This window comes from Dipteris shenzhenensis, chromosome 11 (genome assembly GCF_047967505.1).
Source record: "Dipteris shenzhenensis isolate YYH24624 ecotype China chromosome 11, Dip_SZ_1.0, whole genome shotgun sequence".
Classification (NCBI taxonomy): domain Eukaryota; kingdom Viridiplantae; phylum Streptophyta; class Polypodiopsida; order Gleicheniales; family Dipteridaceae; genus Dipteris; species Dipteris shenzhenensis.
The window spans coordinates 26,420,557-26,444,660 of NC_141606.1; the positions used below are offsets into that span (position 1 = coordinate 26,420,557).

Below are 24,104 nucleotides of genomic sequence, written 5' to 3' on the forward strand. Positions count from 1 at the left end.
CAGGTAAGGGCACTCTAGCTCCTGATTTTGGTTTTTGTTATGTATTTGGTTGGCTGCAATAATTCTGTAATTGGCTGTAATCATGGTATTTGCTGGTTATTAATTGTTCACTACCCTTTGGAGTTTCTGAAGGCCGACTACAATGGTTATGTTGACAGGACATCACCAACTTTCTTAAGGGGGTGAGATATGTGGTTGTTCTGGATGATGCTGGGATTAGGCATATTGCCCTCTCTCAAGAGGCGAGGCATGTGGTTGCTAAGAGAATTCAGCCAAGACAATTAAGTCAAGATGTGTGCAGTGAAAGCATAAGATGTGCCAAAGTATATGCCTCATGCGGAATAGCCAGAGACAGAGGAACATGATGAGATCTTGATTAAAGAACAATTATTGGCACACAATGGTAGAGTTTCCTCGTCGCTATTTGGATGTGATGTGGATGGAGGAGGGCGAACTGGTAGATTTACCTTAATTGATGCAACTCTACTTTTCAGTTTGAACTAACTCCGGTTGTGGCTTTCAGGCTCAGCAGAGCATTGGTCTGGAGCATTGGATGATGCTCAAGAAGGGGTAGCACCTCCACTCACTTGGTACATAACACTTCAAATATCTAGAGGTCGCTTGGTGACACTGTATGTCTCACCCAAGATACTGCTTGTCGACGGTATATCTGCCACCATGAGACTTCAAAAGGCTTGTGTAGTGGATTGCCATTAGTGGAAAATGTAACTTTTCATTGGAAAGGCTTGTGTAGTGCCATTCTTGTAACTTTTCACTTAAAAGGCTTGTGCAGTGGATTACCATTAGTGGCAAATGTAGAGTTGAATGGATTGGTGTTCCTCCAATGTTGAATGTTGCTTTCCCAGTGCACGCTAGCAAGAGAAATTTGGGGGATTCGATGTTGTGAGTTTGTTTATGTGAATAATGCCTTAAGAGGCTTGAACCATGGCCATTAGCATGAGTGTTTTCCCAATTCCAACATTTCCTATTAGGAAAATGTGAAATGCAGGTTTTGTGGTGTCAATCCTTTTTTTGAGCATGACATCCTCTATTATTAGTCATTGCTCTTTGTTTAGCCTTTTTAACATAATGTAATACTCATTATTAGATAGAAGTTTGTATGTTAGCAAGGATGGTATGTGGAGTTGATTTTGTTTTGTTATTATTTATGTTTTTGAATGTAGATTCATTGGTTGAGGTTGTGGGAGTAGTTGAGGTACATGTTGAATTTGTTTCAAATTTGGGAATAAGCTTGTTGAATTTGTCCTTGTTTTGGTCAATGATAAGTTTGTTGCAATGATACATATCATGCCATGTAGTAGTGTTTTGGTCAAGAGTGGGTTCAACATCGTGATATGGCAAGAACAAAGTGCACAGCTCTCTGAAGTAGTCCTCAGGATTGTTGACTTGATTGTAGTTATTGAAATTTAATATTTTACTTTCCCCCATTTTTTTGGCATTTGTTGCAACAATTGTGTATTCAATTGCGAAAGTTGCCAAGCAAATTTTGTGGGGATGGGCAAAATGTTTCAACTATTTAGTAATGATGTCGTCAAAGAATATGTTGTGCTTTCTATATTGAATTGTTGTAGTTGTTCTCATCATTTCAGTGGCAGTGTGCGCTTTGGTGCGCTTTGGAGGGTTTCTATTAATATATTGAATTGTCTTGTGGAGGTAGAAAGTGGCAAAGACAAAGCTAAGTAGACTACTTGTTGTGAGCTTAAGTGTTGCATAGATTGTGTTTCCAACTCATCAAATTCGCTCATTTGGTGATGCATTGGATGCTATGCTTTGTGATAGTGCTTCTTTTACTGCTAATGTGGTTTCTTTGTCTATTTTGGTGATGTACGATGTGCAATAAGAGGTTGTCCATGGGGATTGAATGTCTATGTTTGCATCTCACAACTTTGACAAAGTTGGATTGAAGATGTTTGTGTATATGTCTTTGGGCTCTCTTCTCAGAAATAGTGTTGGTTGGAAATAGAAGCTTGTAGTGTTAAAATGTACTCTTCTTTAGACTAATAGCAGCCAAGAATGAAATATAGTTTAAGAATGTTGTTGTGTCTTCCATCAAAATGGAGTTAATGAACTTGATGTTCTTTCTAAGGACGATTTGACTAGAGTCAATTTCCAATGGCAATAATACTTTTGTGTTTTGCATAGGTGGACCTAGGGGAAACCAAATCTGCATATTTTATTCTTTTTGAAGGATGTTTTATGGTGCGTGTGTGTTTGAATTTCCCTTTGCTAAAATGGAAACTCAGATATGTTTGTCAAATGTATTTATCCACGAAAGCTTTTATCTCGGTATTAGAAGATTTCCCAAAAGTAGGTGCATTCTCAACACAGAGAAGCCCATGATCGTGTTGGCTTCCCTTGTTTTGGAATTCAGTGATGAAAAAGAAGAAGTTAATCTTTCCTAAAATGCTCTAGTCTTTCCACCATGGGAAGGCACTCTAAAGTGGGCACTTTTGGATGCGAAGGAGAAAGCACATAATTTTTTTGGCTATTAAAAGGCCAATTTTGCTTGAAGGTAAAACATTGTTTGAGCCACACAAGTTGATTAGCATTTTTTTAAAATTATGCATGGAAATTCACCAAGGAGATTCTAATTCTCGACTAGAGCACTACCTCTAAGGAGCCAGTGCTAATATGTTTCACTCATACAATCACCACTACTCCTCAAATCACAAGGGCATTCATTTGCTTGAGTGATCCAGGTGTTCAGTTGCCTTTTGCATCTTTGCATTGTACAAAGCTATGCACACCCCTTCCTTGTGTCTGTGAGTTTGGGTGCATGGCAAGAAACAAAAAACTCTATTATGTTATATATGGCAGTACTATAGCTTGGAAGTTTATTCTAGCACATTCCTCGTGTCACTCGCCCCTAGGGTCCACTTTGAGTGATTGGGATTATACCCTCTTGCGCTTGCAAAGACTTATATAAACACTGACATGTTGATGCTCCTCTGCCTGTGTTGTTGGATTTAGTTTTTTCAGGAAATTCATCAATGGTTCCCAAAGTTTCTCGGGTATTGAGAGTGTAGATAGTACTTGTAGTCAACAAATGTTTGAAGATGTGTGAAGTCTCGATATCCTATGTTTAATTCTAGCAATTTCTTGATGTTTGTATCCAAGAGTGCATCCTTGACTTGTAGTGCTCTACCTTTTGTCTACACTTTGTGAATACGAACCCAAGATGATGATAGTACTTGCCGTACTAAAATTTTCATCATTTTAAAGAAAAGATTGTCTATGGAGAGTGCAAATCGATGGTCCATGTTGGTGAGTTCCCAAGCTACGGTATTTTCGTATGATGTATGATTTGGAATGTTATAGTTTTGTTGGCTGCCAAAGAAAAGTTTGGGGAATGCTAGCTCCTCACAAATTTTGTCTTTGAAGATGCTCAAAGGTGAAAAGCCTTTAGAAGGGGCATTGGCAATAGTTGAAATACATGGAGAACTTGGAATATTTGAAATTGCTTTTGTGTATTGTTCTTCATAAGATTTGTGATTCCTTTGTCTTTTCCATCTTTGAACTTTTGTGTCAAGTCCCGATGTTTATCTTGTTGAGGTTGGTGTCTCAGAAGTACAATTAGGTGCTAGCACAACTCTTCTCATCTTGTATATTTTGTTTAAAGTAGCTTGGAGTGTATATGCACTTTTCAAACAACGGCTTTGAAACATGGATGCAATTACTTAGGCAGGGAAGTTTGAAATTTGCAACACAAGCTGTTGTAGTTGTGCATCATCTTCTCTAATCCATATTTTGTAGAAACGTTTCTCATGTAAATGAATCAATAGAGTGATTGTACAAACATGGTCTGATTCATCCAACAATAAGTCATATTGTAAATGTTCTTTGTTTTTTCGTATGGTATATTTTTGGAAAAGTTTTATTCCATCATAGCATAACAAAGTAAATGATGCTCTAAAGATGGAATGAAAACGCTATAGAATGTCTACAATTAACGCGTGAGATGTTGAAGAATTAACAACTAAATTTGTATGTTTTCAATTGTGAGGAAGGCATCTTTAGGCATTGTAGTGAACATGTGCCATGGAGTATTAGATGTTCAAAAGTGGACATGATGTTGTCAAAGATGGTACTTAGCACTTGTTGATTTGTTAGACTTGGAAAGAACTCTAGAACTCATTGTATTATGAAAGATGAAATTTGGATTTTGTGCTAATTGTTTTTTTTGAAGAAGTTTGTGTATGTCCATGGTCTCTTGTTGCTTTTTTTCAAAGTCTAAAGAATGAATTCATTAGAAGGTTGAAATATTTGCTAGTGCAAGTAAGGACATTGGATGTTGACCAATGAAAGTAGCAAAAAAACATGTCATAAAGATAGGGGAATACATTATGCATTTGGCTCAAATGCAATAAAAAACCCAAAGCTATTAACAATGAAGCTTCCACTAGGTTTGCAACTCTTGAGTTTGTATGTGCCATCATGAGGTCTTCTTCGTACAATTGAAGAAAGGGGATGCCTAAAGAAAGTACAATGTCAATGTATGGGCCTCTAATATGAATCGCGACTTGGTCACCTCCACGTTGGACAATGTCTCCAATCAGGCAAGGAACCTTGGTAACGATGTATGGGCTTTTGCATGAGAAGCAGTAAGGACGAAGGTGATCTTGGCTAATGTGAACACCTCCACAATCCTTGCAAATGTACTCAAGCAAATCAGCATTTACATTGGTGAAGTATAACACCCCAAACACTTGTAATTTTGAAAATTAAAATATGTTGCAAAATAAGAATAAATGATTAGCCATAGTATGTCCGAAGTAAACTAAGCAAGCAAAAAACAACCTAACTTACTATTGCTGTGGCTCAGTCTTCATCGCGTGGACCATCAGCAATAATAATTTGGTCTGCCATGCCCTCATCACTTACAACTTTGATGATCAGAATTGCAAGTTTTCCCATCACACTAGATATCGGCAATTTGGTAAAGTTGATCATCTCAAAAGACCAAGGAACAATTGTGGATGGTGAATGATCAGGTAGCAATCAGAGATTTCCCTTAAAAGGTTCTCCTCTAATGATGCATGTAGTGGCATCAATGAGTGAAGAGAACCTAGAAGTCCAGCCTTCAGATGTCCCTCTTGGCATGCATGACACTTGCCCCCTCTACTCTATAAAATTCTCCAATTTGCAAGAAACTAACAAATTGGTGAATGTAAGTAGAAGTGTAAAGAATAAGGGAGAGAGATAGGAGACTCAAGTGCAGCTTTCTTCACAACACACAAAAGAGAGAGGACACAAGGTTGGAGGGTGAAGCCTTTCTTCACTTTTGCACACAACAACAATACAATAGAAGAGGGAAATACCCTATATGTCAAACCTAGAATACGTGGTTCATATGTGAACCCAAACCAAAAACATACGTGGTAGTCTAACTACACCACGAGTACAACTAACATAGGCGGTGACATAAATGATAGTCATCCAGGAGATATATCGGCGGTAGAGCTTGATATCTCAACACTCCCCCTCAAGCTCAAATCTATCTCATGTACACCAAGCAAGCTCCTAAATCTGCGAAGCTTCTCGGTACCCAATGCCTTCGTAAAAATATCAGCCACCTGCTCCTCAGTGCTGACATAGACAAGATCAATCTCACCAGCTAGAACCTTCTCTCTCACAAAGTGATAATGCACCTCAATGTGCTTCGTTCTAGCATGATAAACTGGGTTATTAGCAAGCATGATGCTGCTAATGTTGTCACAATGAATGACAACTGCTGCATGAATTGACTGTCCCATATCTGCAAGTAGCTTCCGTAACCAAGCTACCTCACATGCAGCCATTGCTGCACCCCTGTACTCAGCCTCTGTGCTTGACAAGGCAACTGTTGGCTGCTTCTTACTGCTCCAACTAATGGCACCACTCCCAAGGGAAAACATAAAACCACTAGTAGATCTCCTGTCTGAGACACTACCAGCCCAATCAGCATCTGTGTATCCATGTACCTGTAATGCACACCCAGCTTCATAAAACAGTCCATAATGCAATGTGGACTTCACATACCGCAGTATGCGCCTAGCCGCATCCAAATGTGGCTTCCTCGGTGCCTGCATAAACTGACTCACCAGCCCCACAGCATAGCTCAAATCTGGTCTGGTTATAGTCATGTAAATCAAGCTACCTACTATGCGCCTGTACATAGTAATATCTTCAAGAAGCTCACCTGTCTCTGCATTGAGCTTCACATTCTGCTCCAATGGAACAGAGATAGGCTTACAGCCTGTCATCCCATATTTGGACAGCATGTCCAAACCGTATTGCCTTTGCAACAGCCATATCCCACTCGGGGATCTAATAACCTCAATGCCCAAGAAGTAACGCAGCTCTCCCAAATCCTTCATCTCAAATTTCTGCTTCAACAGCAGCTTCACTTCATTAATGTCTGCATCACTATCACCTGTAATAATCAAGTCATCAACATAGATGACTATAAGCACAATCCCTCTGTTTGTCCTTTTCACATAAAGTGAAAAATCTGAATTGGAAATTTGAAATCCAATAGTGACAAGATATTGCCCTATCTTGTCTGACCATGCCCTCGGCGCCTGTTTTAAGCCATACAAGGCTTTGCGCAACCTGCATACAAAATCGGGATGTGAATTATCCTCATAACCTTCCGGCTGCATCATATAAACCTCTTCCTGCAAATCACCATGCAAGAAGGCATTTTTCACATCCATCTGATGCAAAGACCATCCCTTTGCAGCAGCCATAGCAATTACTGCTCTCACGGTTGCCATCCTTGCAACTGGGCTGAAAGTTTCCTCATAGTCAATTCCATATGTCTGCGCAAAACCTTTGGCAACCAATCTTGCCTTGTACCTGCTAACAGACCCATCAGCATTGTGCTTTACTTTGTAAACCCACTTGCAGCCAATAGCCTTCTTATCATGAGGCAAAGGCATCAAATCCCAAGTGTGGTTTGCATCCAAGGCAGCCATCTCTTCATCCATAGCTGCTTCCCAATTTTTATGCCCTGCTGCATCCTCAAAACATGTGGGCTCTGGCTCCTCTAGAACCTTGACCATATAAGCATAGTGATGTGCTGTATACCCATCATATCTCAGCCTGTCAACTGGATACTTAATACGAGTGGACCTCCGTACAACTGGATCAGTTGTAGGAGTCTTTAAATCATGCCTGCTTTTCCTTGCACCAGGTGTAACAACAGACCGAATCCCAAGTTCCTCATCAAGGCTCATTTCAGAGCCGCTTGACTCTCCATCAACATGAGAGCTACCAGCAGACACATCAAACACTGGAGCATGGTCCACTTTTTCTTTTCCCTTATGTGATACCTGCACAACACTATCAGGACTGCCATGTGACGATTCACTAGATCTCAATCTCCCTGTCCATGCATTAGATCCACTAGTAGAGGACTCTCTGGGTCCACTCAAGGCTTGAGATTGCTGCTCTGCATTTATTGCAGCATTCCCATTTCCTGCATCTGCATCTCCTACCATAACAGTTGGTGCATACCAGCTGCTCATTTCATCAAAAACAACATCTCTGCTCACTTGCATTTTGCGGGTGGAAGGGTTATAACAGCGATACCCTTTCTGGTGCAGAGCATATCCAATAAAGATGCATTTTTCTGCCTTTGGATCCAGCTTTGTTCTCTTCTCATCAGGAACATGAACATAAGCTATGCAACCAAATACCTTCAAGTGAGAAATATCTGGTTTTTGGCCTGTATACATTTCTTCAGGCGTCATGCCATGGACAGCTGCAGTGGGGGTTCTGTTCATAATATAAACAGCAGTTGCTACTGCTTCAGCCCAAAAATAATCAGGCATGTTTTTCTCATTTAGGATCGCCCGTCCTACTTCTGCAATATGCCTGTTCTTCCTTTCTGCAACCCCATTCTGCTGAGGGGTAGACCTGCATGAGTACTTCCTTTGAATTCCCTGTTCTTTCAGATATTCACAAAATTCTTCTGAAAAGTACTCTCCCCCTCCATCAGATCTTAGCACTTTAATATGCACACCTTTCTCTTTTTCAACCATGGCCTTAAAAGCCTTGAAATGGCTGAACACTTCACTTTTGTGCTTCATAAAATAAATCCACACCTTCCTAGTGTAGTCATCAATAAACGTCACATAATAATGGCATCCACCAATAGAAGCAGTTTTGGTTGTCCAAACATCTGAATGGATCACTTCCAAAGGTCTTCTGCTCACCTTAGCATTTTTGGGAAATGCATGTCTGGCCTGCTTACCCATTTGGCATGCTTCACATACCTTTTGCATTCCCTCAACTCTGAATTTAGGCAAACCTGCAACAATGTTTTTCGTTTGCATAGATTTCAGCCTTTGTATATTCACGTGCCCAATGCACTTGTGCCATATCTCAATATCTGCAATGACACCTCTCCCATGCGCAAACATAGCAGCTTTCACCTCAGGCATATCAACATCGAAGGTGAACATTCTGCCATTTTTGTTGCCTTTCGCAACCAAGCGGCACTTATTTTTCAAGTCCTCAACAAAGCATCCATCAGGATTAAATCTAACCTGCAGACCTTGCTCAACCATCTGGCCAACTGAAACCAGGTTCTTAGTGATTTTTGGAACATGAAGTACATCTGCCAAGTACTTCGTTTTGCCATCCTGCATAGCCAATGGCACTTTACCAACTTGCGTAATTGGGTGCGCAGTATCATCACTTGTTTCAACATAACCTGGCTTATCCAAATTTCTAACATCATGAAACCACTCACCATGACTGGTCATGTGGTTAGAGGCACCTAAATCAACATACCAAACATCATTGCAAGCTGCAGCATCTCCTGACATGGAGTTAACCATATGCTGCATCACAAAAAGGTGCTCATTTCTGTCATCACCATGCCCACTTGATGATGCATAGTTGCTTTGCTGCAACTTCCCACTTTTGATGTCATTCTGCTTTTTATAGCATGTATTCTCCTTGTGTCCAGGCTTTCCACAATAATAGCATTCTGTGCTGCTATTTACTTGCTGGTTCCTTTGCCATGAACCACGGCCTCTTTGGCTCCCCCTGCCTCTAGAACTACCACGTCCTCCTCCATAGGACTGGTTTTCTTGTTGTTGCTGTTGGTTCTAATTTCCTGCACGGCCACCAAAACGGCCTCTTCCTCTACCCCTGGCTCTACCTGTATTCGAGTAGAAAGCAGTCTCTTGAGAAGTTGAGGTGGCTGAACCACCATTCCTTTGCTCTTCACTCAGCAAGAGAGCAATAAGTTCCTGAAAATCAGGAAATGTTTCACGGACTCCAATGGATGTCCGAAACTGTGCATAATCTTTCCCAAGACCATTCAAGGTCACGGACACTAAGTCCTCATCATCAACAGGTGCTCCAATGGAGGCAAGAGAATCTGCAAGGCCTTTCACCTTCAAGGAATACTCATTTATATTCATATTTTTCCTTTGCACATTGTGCAACTCCTGCTTTAGCTGCATCTTTCGTGCTTTGGTATTTGTGCTATACAGCTTCACCAATGTATCCCATGCCTCCTTAGGTGTCTCTACATCCTGTATATGCACAATCATAGAATCTGAAATGCTAACAGACAGCCAATACAAGCATTTTCTGGCTTTTTCATGCCATTCTTTAAAGGCCTTCAATTCAGCAGGAGTGGGAGCAGTACCCAAAACTGGTTCTGCAGTTTCACCACTGATGTACTCCCAAACTCCCTTTCCCATAAGGAAGTTTGTCATCCTGAACTTCCATGCTTGGAAGTTGTTCTTGTCAAGCTTCTCACTGACAATGGTAGACAGATTCTCAGACATTTTACAAATCACGAATTGCAACAGCAACCTGTAAACATAGCAAATGCCTCACAAGGGCAAATAGCAAAACTTCTGCAAAAAGCCTCACAGGGGCAGATCTGCAACACTGACGAAAGTGGTATTTCACCACACAGTCACTTCCTAGTGACGATTTTGCATCAACAGGCAACAGGCATGAATCTGCAACTCCCAATATCTCTGCACACAGGCATACGATGCAATTTCCGTGGCACCTTTCCACCGACTAGCCGCGCAGTGGTCGCACAGCGAAAAACAGGGCCTTTTTCTGAGTGCCTGCGAAGAACTTCCGCCTTCAAAACGGGCCCCGAAACGGCCTCAAATCCCAAAAATAAAGTCACCCAGGGCTTCGCCCTATCCCACAGCATATACTGCGCTCTCGCCACACCGCGAAGGGCCTCTCAATCTGAAACAGTGCACTCCTGCACTTCTGGCTGTGCTACCTGCAGAGATTTGCTCCCAAACTCGAAATAGGAAAGCAACACTGGTCCTCTTACCAGGACACCACAAACTTGGCTTGCTTTCTTGAGCTCCTTACCACGAACAAGGCTCTGATACCATGTAAAGAATAAGGGAGAGAGATAGGAGACTCAAGTGCAGCTTTCTTCACAACACACAAAAGAGAGAGGACACAAGGTTGGAGGGTGAAGCCTTTCTTCACTTTTGCACACAACAATAGAAGAGGGAAATACCCTATATGTCAAACCTAGAATACGTGGTTCATATGTGAACCCAAACCAAAAACATACGTGGTAGTCTAACTACACCACGAGTACAACTAACATAGGCGGTGACATAAATGATAGTCATCCAGGAGATATATCGGCGGTAGAGCTTGATATCTCAACAAGAAGGTATCAGCAATGTCACTGTGTGAGAACAAAACTTATCGGTAAAGTATCCTTTCAAGAATGTGGGGTATTTTCTTGGTATTTTTGGTTTATGACTTTGTATGTGCCTTATATGCAAAGTAATTTTCCTTCTATAAGGCACACAATTGGATAGATGAGTTATGCTTAGTGAGACCAATGAATTACACCCTCTTACAAAATTCTCTTTGGATGCGATAATTGCTTTTGCAGTGGGTGAAAAATTATGGGGTGATGGTTGGAAGTTGTTAGCATCATTAGGGCCATTGTATGAATTCACTTCATCATTCTCTTCCTCGGTCATAAGTTCCTTGCTTGCTACAAATACAAATATGAGAACAAGTAAGATTGCATTCTCCTAGTTTGTCTTCCATAATATCCCCATAATATGTTTCTTTTAACCATCAAAAGAAATAAAAAGAGTGCATGTTTAATCATTGGTCAAACCACATCTACATTGGATATTATTAATATGAAGATACGTTTCAAAGAAGGTCTCTACGTTTCACAAGAATGCATCAAGACAACAACAATACTTCATATCGAGATTTCTACAGAAACAAAGTGCCATCATGAGCAAATCCCATATTCGAGCAACAACTTAGTCGGAGTCAACGTTAATAACATTGATCGTGCCGGTCTTAGGTAGGGACAACTTCTCCTCCAAAAATACTTGCACATTGCACATGAGAAGTAATTGTGGACTTAAAATTAACATAATCTGAATTTTTGTGTATAAGATTCCTCACTGAATACCAAAGAAAAGAGGCCAATAAATTATAAAGTAGCACTTGCTAAAATCATAGAATAAGATAAAGTTATTTCTTTACCTTGAGCGTAAGCTTCTTGTGCCATTTCTTGGAAAGAGTCCTTCAATGAACGACGTGAGGTCTTCCTAATTAGAGAGTTCTTCAACAAATTCTCCTTAGGAGGTCTACTTGGAGAAGCATTGTCCAATGGACTTGATTTTGGAGTAGGTGGAGAAGCACTTTTCTCCATGTAATAACAAGCTGATGTTGCCACAACCCCTGCAAGAAACATAGAAGTCAGCCATGGAAGTATCTTCAATGAAGGACACGTGCAAGCAAGAGTATGGCCATGTTGCAAGACCATAACATGGACAAGTAACAATGAAAGAAATTAACACCTTAGCAACTGTAACATAGGAAGACAAAGAAAGTGAATATATATAAAATATTCAACTGTATTTTCGTCTTTTTGTTCGACTTCTCTTGTTAAATAGATAGAGGGGTCCATGAAACTGAATAGCAAAATCTATTCAATGTTATTCAAACAAAATGAAATACAAAAGTCAATGGTCGAACCTTACACTGAAACATATATATGCTTGCATACACAAAACTTTAGCACAAGCGAAACGGAATCTGAAACTAATCTATAACGCACGTTGAGACGGAGCTGCGGAGCTGCAGTGCCAAAAGAACGCAATATATTGTTCTATGTAGATGGAACAGCAGCACAAACTGAAATGCAAACTGAATCTAATCATTCACGCACGTGGACATGGAATTGAAGTGCGAACGGAACGCGCAGACGGAATTGCAGCGCGAACAGAACCCAATGGAACGCAAGGAACTGCACTCAAACGGAACCGCGCTGCAATTGCGTTCCGTACTATTTTATAGTGTATAACAAAGAGATTTGCCGCGGAGAACCCAATGCTTTTGTTACACTATAAAATAGACGGAATTGCAGCGCGAACGGAACGCAAATTGGAAGTAATTCATTAACGCAGTAATTTTACACGTGGTACTCCATTTGTTCAACGTTCCTTCGTCAAATGAAACTGCGAACAAACAAAGCACACAAACATGAAAGTTCTGGGTTTCAACCATGGCCACAACTAGTTGCGTTGAGATCGTTCGCCATCTATTCCACAACGGCTAGCTTCGCACTGGTTGGTGAGACGGGAGATCCAATTACTTCAGGACAGACCTTTGCAAGGTCTTCATACAACCGAAGTCATGAGCGACAAACGAAACAAGTCCAAAGTGAAGGAAAGACGCTCTGGATCAATCACATGACAAAAGTGAAGCCAAATAATCCGTCTGTATCACACCTTTGACAAAAGCTCCACTGTTGCAGATCTTCAAAGAAAATGGAGTGCCTAATTCCTCACAACGTACCATTTTATAGTGTAACAAAGAGATTTGCCGCGGAGGAGAAAATGCGTAACAGAGCATACCAAATCTGTTTGTAAATCTTTGCAATTAACATCGATGGAGCTGTTTATGCTCAAATCCTAACTATTTTCTTATCTTTAAAGGAATGAGGTGTCGATCGGTGTTCAGATAGCTCTTATCTAGCTCTCCTCTTATCGGTGTTGCGGGTTACAACGTTTGGCGTGGCGTTTGGCTATGCGCTTTCACCTTCCCACCTCCAAGCTCGGCTGTGCCCTCCCCCCTCCTCCTCTAGGCAGGGTTCATCGCTGCAAAGCCAAGACCCTCCATCTCTACTTAAATCTCCTCGATGTCTTCCATCCTTCTTCTCCTCTCCAACCGTTCTTCAGCAGTTCTTTTGCATTCACTCCCGACTTGAACCCTCCTTGAACACTTCTTCTCTGCAGTTCTGAACCGCCCCGCCCTTTCGATCTCTGTCAACAAAACCACCATGGATGACCAATAGACTTTTGGAATTGGCAACGCCTCTGTCGGAAGTCCTGGCGTTTCCATGCACGGTGTTGTCATGAGCCTGCCTTCACCCCCTTTCGGTTGAAGCTAGAAAAGAAAAGCAAGATGGTACCTTAGTTGCCTCTTAGTTTTCCCTGCCCATTGACTCTAAGACCAGGGACGTAATCTGTGGTGACTTCTTTTAATTATTGTTCAACGAGCATTTGAGATTGAAGGGCCTTTTGCCTACTTGCAAGCCGACATTGCTTCAGCCTGCTTCAGCCTAAATTCAAGCTTTGCCTGTTGCTATTTCAAGCTTTGCTTGCTTTTCTTGCTACGAGCAACGTCATGTGAGTCGATGGGTAACTTTCAAGCACCCCAAAACCCAATCCATCGGCTAAGCATAGCATGCGTTAGGGATGAATGGTTTTTGGTTCGAAATAGGACCTTTGATAATCCACACCTACTAGAATAGCTGTTGAACTAGGGTGCGGTAGGCCGCCTAACGGGAACAAAGGAATGAATTGCAAAATTTATAATAAGTTGATTTAAACTAACAATGTTTTAAATTGAAATGAAAAAAGTAAGCTGAGAATATCAAAATTGTATGCTTTTCGCTTAAAAAGCAAAGATATGCTTTTACTTGTATAAAACTTTCATGATTGACATTAATTAAAATCAATCTATAGGCTCATATTTGTAAGGGCTAAAATCAATGTAGGGGCTTAAATTCGTTACAAGTGACTCAAGGAGATGGAAGAAAACTGAAGAATATGATTTCTGTACGTTTTGAAAGTCAAGAAAGGAAAATACCTTAGTATAAACTAAGCAGGCAATAGTAGGTCTGAGCAAATGTCGTGTGTAAGTGTTCTGTTCTTGCAAGTACCTCAACACAGAAGCAGATAAGAATTTAGAATATGCAAAAGCAAAAGTCAACAAACAAGGTGAAATTCAAAACATATATATGCATATATATAATATACTTTATATAACCACACATAGTGTGGGCGGGGAGGCGGTGCGCTTCCTTCCCTAAAGAGTTATAATCTGAGGGAACGGGCCCTTCCTCGTGCGTCGAGAATATTAGCGCCGAGATTGAGTATCGCGAATATGTAAGAGACTAACACATTACTTAAATCTCAATGGGCATGTTTGTATTCCAAGTTGAACATCCAAATTCGTGTACGCACCAAGTATGTACGTCTGCTTCACTTTCTAAAAAGATACAAAAAACACGTCTGAAATGGAAACAGTATTAAAATACGATATTATTGAACAACAAATGATTAGTCTAGCTTTTATCAAAATTATATATATAAATTGCTACATGTAGTGTTGGAATGTAAACGACATTTTCAAGGTAAGGTCATAAACATATGTGTCTCTCAATCAAAATCACCAATTCTGATATGAATTTGTCTCGAGTCTCCACTCAGTTCCATGGTTTGATGTATATGTGGAACACTCCAAACTATGCAAAAGTCTAAATATGTTGGCATGGTTTGTTGCATTGTATGCGAATATTTTAACATTGGGAGGGAGCTTCCTCTTCTTCTAATATAGAAGAAGATCAATTCGACCATCCTAGGATATATGAAGGTGATCTGCCAAATGGTGCTCGTAGCGGCAAGCTTACTTTATGAATCACTTCCTCAAGAAATCATCGCCGCATACAATTCTTGCATATCTGCAAATCCTCCTATCCCTCTACATGCTCTTCGGCATCATCTTGGTGAGCCAATTAAATATCAAAGAAGGAATCCCTGATCAAATCTTTGTCCTCGAAGCTTCAGCCTTTGTTAAAGCCATAGCTCAATTCAAAGTTCTTATGTTCATCATCCTTTTGACCAAGCTTTGCCCTACCGACAGTGAAGGCTCATTAGTTGCTTTCTTCATGTCCTGCCACTTCGTGGCATCCATATCTAGTGGCTATCTAGGCTAGGCACCATCCTTGCGTAGATAGTGAGAAGGAGGGAGAATTTGGGTGGTGAGGAAGAGAGGGTAGTTTCACTGACAAACCTCAGCAACCCATTCTGGTTTTGGTCTTCTTACTCATTCCTCACTTTCTTGATCCTGCTAATTCCAAGATGTTTATTCCACCATAAATGCTTTTCATGAAAAGCTTTCTTCGTCTGGTGTGCGCTGGTAAACCTACTAGCTTGTGACATCCTACCCAATTACTTGAAGCACAAAATTGCTCGAGCGAGATGAAAAGGAAAGCTAGTGGGCAAGAAAGGGAGCAAGCATCTTATGGCTGTTCAGAGCTTTTGTTGTCAAGCGTACATTATTAGAGCTAATGTAAATATTTTAAAGAAGTGTATCTGCTACATTATGAAGGGGCATTTGGTCTTCATCTCTTCTTATGAACTCACTTTGACATGACTATGGAATCATATCCACTCTGGTGCAGTTGCATATGATTGACAAACGCTAGCTTGGGCAAAACGAATGAGCAACATAGAAGCCTTTGAGGGTATTGGCAAAGATTCTCAGGAGGCAAAACTGCATCGATCGACGTTGCCTGCCCACGCTTGCATATACAGCCAAGGCTTTTCCAAAGCATCGTCACCGAGATCGAATCAGATATGAGCTCCCATATCATTCTCTTAAGACCGTTCATGAGGAGCTTGAAGCCCTAGCTCGGTCGCCCCGGGGATTTTCGTCCCTGATAGCTACGTTTGTCGAGCTTTGTCAAGACCAACCTTGCTAGTTGAAAATCCCGCAAAATATGGAAAACTTGAGTACATAATGTGAGCCTAAAATCAGAAGAATGGCGTACCTCCATGACTCCTACTAGTGATGTAACCCGTATAAATTGCTAGCAAAGCTTTGATAAGTAGGTATTATCTCCAGAATAGCTTAGACGACTGTCGACACAGAGCATTCCACAATCTATATCTCCTTGGAATGATGAGCAAAAAGTAGATCCTTATATCGAAGTCTCTCGCGAAGCAGTAAGTTTATGTGAAATTCAGTGCTAGCAGCTTCCTGTAGCTGAGATTTGATCTGAAGGTCGATGTCCTTTTCAAGAAGTCCAACTCAGTTCTAATTTCCAACATGAAGCCAATGAAACGTATACGGCATGCAAATAAAATTATCAGAACCGAGGAATGTGAGTCGTGACACACAGCTTGACACCTATCCATAAGAGAAAACGATGGTGGCTGGCCTCTGCTTAGGGAAGACCAATCCACTCGCACCAAGAATCCTATGTACTAGATGCAAGGTGTTAGTGATGCTCGGATCGCATCTCCTTCTTTAACATCTTCAAATCAGCTTTCACAAACTCTATCATCAAATGGAAGTCGCCATTGTGATGGTGCAAGACATAAGTGTTCCAAACTCGTAACACTATCTTCTTTACTCTGCGATGACCAAGGACACTGCACTATAACCCAAAGATAGCAGAACCAAAGGCATAGGTGACGAAGGCTGAGAGACTGAGATTTTCTACTGTAGTGATGAAAGCGATTCAGAGCCAAGGCGAGCTGGAAGCTCTCATGCTGGAGGACTGCAGGTAACGAATACGGGGAGTGCCAAAGTGACAGGAGAAACAAACAAATTTATTGCTAGAACCACAACTTCCTTAAAACTGTTGCTAAAAGGTAAAGCTACAAAATCAAAAAGCAAAGCTTTCCCAATCCACACCATTAGATCTTGAGAAAATCAACATATGAAATTGAGACAAGTGGCTTCGTGAGAGCTTAGGTAGCCTACCGTAAAGATAATGCAATATTCACCTCTTACGATAAGACTAGCAAGCCATGTGGTGGATGTCCATTTGGGTTTGAATGCTAGTGAAGGCGCTTACTGAGAGGCAAAGGTTTGATAGGAATAACCGGAGATGATTTGCTCCCTGCTGTTCACATCCAAGGCCCTCTCAACCCAGGCTCTTCTATCTCCTTCTCTATTTCTTTCTCCATCCCTAATCTTTTGAGAGAAAGAAAGGTTCGCACTCTTAGTAGGAATTTTTGGCAAAGAGGAGGGATGGAAACAAACGTGAGAGGGGGGAGATATGAGATTTACCTAGTTTAAGAGAGAAAGGCAAATAAGGATGTGGCTGCCTAACCCGTTGTAAAAAGGTCAGGTTACTTACTCATTAAAATACAACCTTATTAAGGTGCAAAACAACACAAGAGCATCGAAAGAACATTAACTGCATCGCTCTGCCTCTTGCCTATAATGATACAGCAAAAGAATTTGCAATCGATGTCCACGCAAAACATAAATTCCACTTACCAACAAGTGAGTACAAGTACTCGTGAGTACTACCTTCAAATTGGCTCTGTTAAAGGAAAACAATTGTCAAGATGAATGAATGATTAATTTGCAACGCTTGTGATGGAAGCCCGTGCATAGGAAAGTTTGAATGGTGTGTGTGCATGTGTGTGTGTGTGTGTGTGTGTGAGAGAGAGAGAGAGAGAGAGAGAGAGATATCTTAAAAAAAGAAAGTGTGTGTGAGTGAGTGTGTGTGTGTGTGTGTGTGTGTGTGTGAGAGAGAGAGAGAGAGAGAGAGAGAGAGAGAGAGAGAGAGAGAGAGAGAACCAAAATAAAAGGGGCCACTTGGCAACAAAGTGTGTGGGACACTTTTGAACAAAAATGTTACTAGAGCGCTGCCTGGAAGGCAGTGCTAACAAAGATATATCCATGAAAGACCACGTGGACTACCTTCACCCAATAAAAAACAAGCTAATCATTGAAATTCCACTAATTGGGTTATTTCCACTTTTGCAATTTAGAGCCAATGCTAAGGCTACCCCTAAGGCACGCCAAAAAGGCCAACCGCCACTACAAAACGGCATCAAAACGGTGACTCAAAGGGGTAGCCAATCGATGGTGCAACCTACAAGGTAGGCAAGATAGAGCCGCAAAGCACAAGAGCACTAGCAAAAACCATGAGCAGCACTAAAGATGATAGCAAGAACTGGTAGAAGTGAGTTAATGGCATAGAGCATGGGAGCCAAGATGGGCAAGAGCTGGCGGGGCGAAACAGCTTAACAGTTTGATAGAGTAGACAACTGAGCACAAAGTAGCTGCCAAGCATGTAGTACATGTGGGTCCCACTCTCCCATGAGGTGCAAAGCATCTTGAGCACAACAAAGCACACAAGGACTAAAAATCGGTCACGTCAGAGCTGAAGACATGCTTGGTTTAGATGAAGCTTATGCACGTGACACGTAGTGTGGGAAGAAGAGGCTACCCAAAGATGCTCATTGGCAACAAGGTGAGGAAGCCTGTGAATGTAGCCATTAAAACCGTGGCAAAAATATATGGTAATTGGCATGGTTTAATTCAAAGGGAGATATATGCTCCCTTGAAGGGGCCTTTAGAGCCCTTTGAGGTATAAAATCACGCATTACAAGTGTGCAAAAAATACCACCAAAGATCCTCCAAAGAGAATACCATGCAATTAAAAAAAGTGAGTGCCTAGAAAAATATATTAATACAATTATGCAATAGAAGAAGATTCACACAGTGAAAGCCGAATGAAGAATGCAAAGGGTGCGCATGAGAAAGAATTCGACGGCAATTAAAACCCAACTCAATATTGAGGGGGGTTGTTGAAATGGGTGCAATCATGAGTGAGTGCATGAGGAGAAGACGTGGTAAATATGTGTAAGGGGCAATCCCATAAGTCAAATGGGTCCCCAAATGTCAAGGCTTATAAGCCTTGAAGGAGGAGACCTCCAATAGCCAGGATCCTTTTAAGGGGTGTGAGGTCCTTGGAGTGGCTAGGTGGCTATGGGTTGGGGTGCCCTTAGTACACGGCCCCACGTTGATTTAAAGCCACATGTCAAATTCTTGACATTCCTTACTTTGAGTTCTCTTGTTTTACGCCAACTATGCCTCAAATCTAGATAGGATCTAGACCCCGGTGCTTCCCGTTTTGTCCTTCTTACAAAGTGGTGGCTTTACATTATCACCACCACTGTATGTCTGATGTCATTATAGGTCTTATTTGAAAAGGCATTTTTCCTTATGAAATGCAGGTTTGCAAGATTTTCAAATCACTCTTGGAGGGATTCTTTTGACAGTTTTTTTTTTGGCCTCATGCCCTTGTTTGCAAGGCAGTCAACATGTTTATGGGGGAGTTTCTTAGAGTTACCCCTTGAAAATGGTTTGGCCTAAATCTACTTCATGTGGACTGTTGCAATAGTAATATCCATAATTGTAATAATATAAAGACTTTTCTCAAACATAAATGGTGTCAAATTTTTGCATGGTTTAGTTTAAAGTATTTATTATAGAGATGGTGCATCACAGGGCAACTGAAAGAGAGAGAGATTCTTTTAACCTCATAGGAACATTTGCATTCCCATCTTTGCGTTCTGCATACAAGCAATCGTACTCACATCCAATTGGTGCATTGCTGGGTGAGTGAGAGAAGAGAGATAGAGAGATAGATTGTTCTAATCCTCGTTTGAATATTTTGCATTCCTGAATCTCATCACATAAAGGGGCACATGCAAGCGATTGAGCGCGCACACCCAACACTTCCTTTGGAAGTCGACATGACCTGTAGTGGTTGCTATGGTGATTGCACTGGTTGATGTAGCTAGTTTGATCCATTGCGGTGCACTATGCTACAATCAGGTTTAGATTGTAATTCTTATGTATGCCACTTACTCTACCAAGAGTGCACGTAGTGCCACATGTTTTGTATCACCAACCAGCACGCTGGTTACTGTAGTCAATTATAGCCTTCATATCTACACTAATATGGCCATCACGATGGTTGGTTGGTGTAACTAGTTTTGAGCCTATGTCCTCCACCAGAATCCTATTCATGGTTGTAAAGATGCATGTGCACTACCACATTTCAACATCAGGAACCAACACAGTGGTTTTAGTAGATCTCCAACTCCATGTGGCATTCCGCCACTGCATAGTAGATGTAATGACGTAAGCAGTACTGGTATAATTAAGGAATCTGCAGCTAGATAGTGGCTGGTTAAAATTTGGTCATGGTGAAAATTGGGGCCCTCCCATATGATAATGGTCACACTACACAAAAAGTTTGGTAAGTGCATGAGTTGTTCCATGTCACCATGAGCCGTCATTGACTTTGTAATCCCCCCCACTAGCACACATCATAGCACACCCCAAAAGCGGTTCCATGATTGGCTACACGGGATCGTGCCTTGACCCATACAAGTGTGTGTGTGTGTGCGCGCGTGCATTAAAAAAATAAAAAATAAACAAACATATGTATTTGTATTTAGATACAAATATAGATATAGATATCTAAAGACATACATACATACATCTATATTCATGCATGCATACATATATGCATACACATACATACATACATACATACATACATACCTATATAGATAGATACATACATACATGTGTATGTGCGCGCACATGTATACATGTGTACATCCAATTAACATCCATATACATATACCTATTGCAAATTTGCATGCTCTTATGCATAGAGAGACTCACCCCCTAGTTGCTCTCTAATTCTTCCATTAGTTTGCTCATTTATGCTTCTCATATACCTATTTTAAAGGTTCTTAATCTCAAAATTTTTTTCCATACATATAACTTAAGGAAAAATGTAATAAAAAAGGCCTTTATTCTTTAATTGAGAAATCCAATTGCTTTCTTAGGATATAAGCTAAGGTCAAAGGGATAGCTTCGAAATTACATGTATGGAGAAGAATTAAACTAAGGCATCCATAACCCATTCTCCAGGTCTTACGACTACGCTAAATGAAGATATTGTGAAAGAAGTAGAGTAGAAGATTGGTGCCCTCATAAATAAGAGGGGAGGCCCTCTCCCGTCACTTTACTCACTCTCCTCTTTACCCTTCTCTTGCTCTGTTTACCAATAATCAATACATTTTTGAATTCTTTTGAAAAGGGGGTCCCTTTAGGCGTGACTTAAAAAACCATTGGTAGCGCAAGTGGTTTGGGCGTTTGCCCACCTGAGCTGCTTGCTCGCGTTCGAATCCCCCCTTTAGGTGATACTTGCGACCTGAATTCCCCCATAGTTTTCTCAACCTTAGGAATTTATTCCACTTATACAACTTAGGCTAAGGTGAAGGATAATTGAAAGGCATTTCTTTTAAATTGAGAAATTCAATTGATGTAAGGGTGGAATGCACCAATTAAGCTAAGGTAAAAGGGATGCCTTCTCTTGTTTCCACACTCATCCATCCAAGGTCGGCGCTATGAGGGGCAGCTCTGCCCTGGACAGCTTTTCTTTTTTCCACACTCACCCATCCATGGTCGGCACTACGAGGGGGCAGTCTGCCCTAGGCAACGTTGCCAGGCAGCAAGATTTGAACACGGGAAGGCAAGTAGATGTCCTACCGCTTGAGCTACCGTTGCTAAGGGTGTTTACACACCTAGCAAAGATTCCTGGTCGAAGTCGAGATGCAATTAATGCACCATGGGCGAGGCCATGTACAAACGTAGTCTCTCTAGACACTCTTGTCTACCTGAAAGATAAATAGAGGGGATATTGCAATGTGGGGATCTTTCTGCAAAGAGATCAAGGACTTGGTGTTCAAAAGCTTTTGAATAGGAAAAGATCACAGGGGAACGGGCATGAATCAACCTTTTCTTTGTCCATATTACTAGTTTCTCTCCGTATTTAGCCTCAAGGATGTCTTCCGGCAGTGGCCTTACTTTCAAGCTTCATCCCCTCGTTATCGTCAATATTTCTGATCACCACACGAGGATCAAGGCGCAGGAGCCTTCTGGTGCCAGCTCCAACAAGCCGTCCCGAGTATTTGGATGCTTGCTCGGTGTACAGACGGGCCGGACGGTGGAGATTTTCAACAGCTTCGAGCTCAAGTACGATGACACCGCGGATTGTCTCGATCGTCCATTCTTGGACACGAAACAAGAGCAATGTGACTTTCCGCTTCCTCTTCTATTTGCCCTTTCTATGGTTGCGGTATTCTTCGAATTTGAAGTGTTATTGCCTTACTCTTTACCAGGGTTTGGAAACCTTAACATCATGAATTGGCTCTTAATAACTAGAAGCCCAAAGATGCTTTCTCTTTCTCGTCAGGGATGATTGCCCCTTCCAGAAAAGCACACTGATTTGGATGTTCAAATTTATTCGTTGGACAATGTTGAAACGTAGCAAGGATTCCGTTAGCCATGGGGGGCGTGTGAAGTGAAGTCTGGCCATACAATGTGCGACTTTCTGATTTGCATGTATATTAGAAGTGCGTGTAACGACATACTGCAGGATTAATTATCTTCTTGTGCATGTGCTTCTCTCTTAGAGTTAATCTGGCCTAGCTCTTCTGTGTGGTATGCTGAACTTGAGGCTCTTTCCTTGCTGCAGTAGCACGATTGAAGATACTTTGTCCGCACTAGTTCTGAAAGTCAAATTTTCTGGCTCTAATCTCCATTTGCAGACAAAAAGGTTTTCCCCAAGTATGACATTTTGGGATGGTACTCTACTGGAAGTGACATACAGGAGACCGACATGCAGATCCATAAAGCCGTGAGTATACTTTTCCACTGTGTCCACAGTTATTATTTTTGGGATGTATATGAGTTGATGAAGCTCTGAAAAGCGTATCTTTCAGTTTCTCGTGTTAGGAGCAAGAACAATTGATGCAAGCTGCAGGGGGTCGTAAATGTTGTGGAGCACTGGAGTATGAATGAAACTCCAACTGCTTTTGTATGGACAAAAAACCTAAAGATTGAGCAAAATTTACTGGGCAGCTGATTTTAAAATTAACAACATTGCTGTGAGCCTTAGGGAATACTAATACTGATCAGTGGGTCATAAACGGATTATGGCTATATTGCAAAGGCATATTTTTATTTGTAAAATTAAAGAGGTGTATAGGTAGGGACGTTTCTAAGGTGTTGGTTTTGATAAAGAGAAGAGGTGAAGATGGAAACCTGATGGAACTCCCCGTACGTAAGGAGAGTATCTTGCCCTTTTGTGGACAATGGCAGCATTACAGAGATTGAGATGGAAGTGTTTCTAATCTTGGTCTCTGCCTCTCTCTTTCATGCTGCATTCCTTTCTTTTTTCATCCAAGACACATTACTGCACTCATAGCTCTCTTTCCGAACTTTTTATGAGCAAGAAGTGGTATATATTAATTTGTTTGTAAGACAAGTGTTGTAAAGTGTGCGTCCATACTTGAAGTTGCTCTTCAAAATCCCGCATGTTGGGATGAGTTGGGCGGAGTATCCTGTGTAATAAGGAAAGTTGCCTGCTGAGAGTGTATGTGTTTTTGGCATTGTCGTGGCACTGCACGGCCCTGTAGTATTATGCTAAGGGTCCCACCCAAAAGGCAGCAAAGGAGCCACGCAACTAGGTCAGCCAAATAGCTGGCGAGCTGTCATTGGAACCCTGCACTTGGAGGTGCTGTTCAGGATCCTGAATGTCGAGATGAGTTTTTTAATCTAAAAAATAAAATAAAAATAAATAATCTTCCAGCTGTGCTGGTAAGCAGATGCACTACCACTGGTGTCCCGATGAGTTGGCTGAGTATCCTGTGTAACGAGGAAGGTGGTGTGCTGAGCATGTATGTGTTTTGGGTATGCTGTGGCATGTCACAGACCTTTATTACTGTATCCAATCAAGCTGCCAAGGGCCATGCCAAAAAGGTAGCTAGGAGCCGACCAGCTAGGTCATCTTAGTCAGCCAAATAGCTGTCGAGCTGTCAACCACCTGGCCTGCCTGGTACAAGCCTGGTCAGCGAGAAGAGGGGCACAAAGGGCAGGTGATCCAGCCACAACTCGGTGTATTTGAGAGCATCCTCAGCCTGATTCGTGCATTCACC

General features: G+C 41.4%; 1 protein-coding gene across 1 annotated transcript in view; it reads left to right on the top strand.

Annotated features, from left to right (window-relative positions):
* The first annotated feature begins 21,750 nt into the window (after positions 1–21,750).
* LOC147896835 (COP9 signalosome complex subunit 6-like) overlaps positions 21,751–24,104 on the top strand; it is a 30,807-nt gene continuing 28,453 nt past the window's right edge. The window contains exons 1-2 of the mRNA XM_087381393.1: positions 21,751–22,199; positions 22,716–22,804. Of these exons, the coding sequence (XP_087237519.1) occupies positions 21,950–22,199; positions 22,716–22,804 (339 nt within the window). The 5' untranslated portion in view covers positions 21,751–21,949. The remainder of the gene's footprint in view (positions 22,200–22,715; positions 22,805–24,104) is intronic.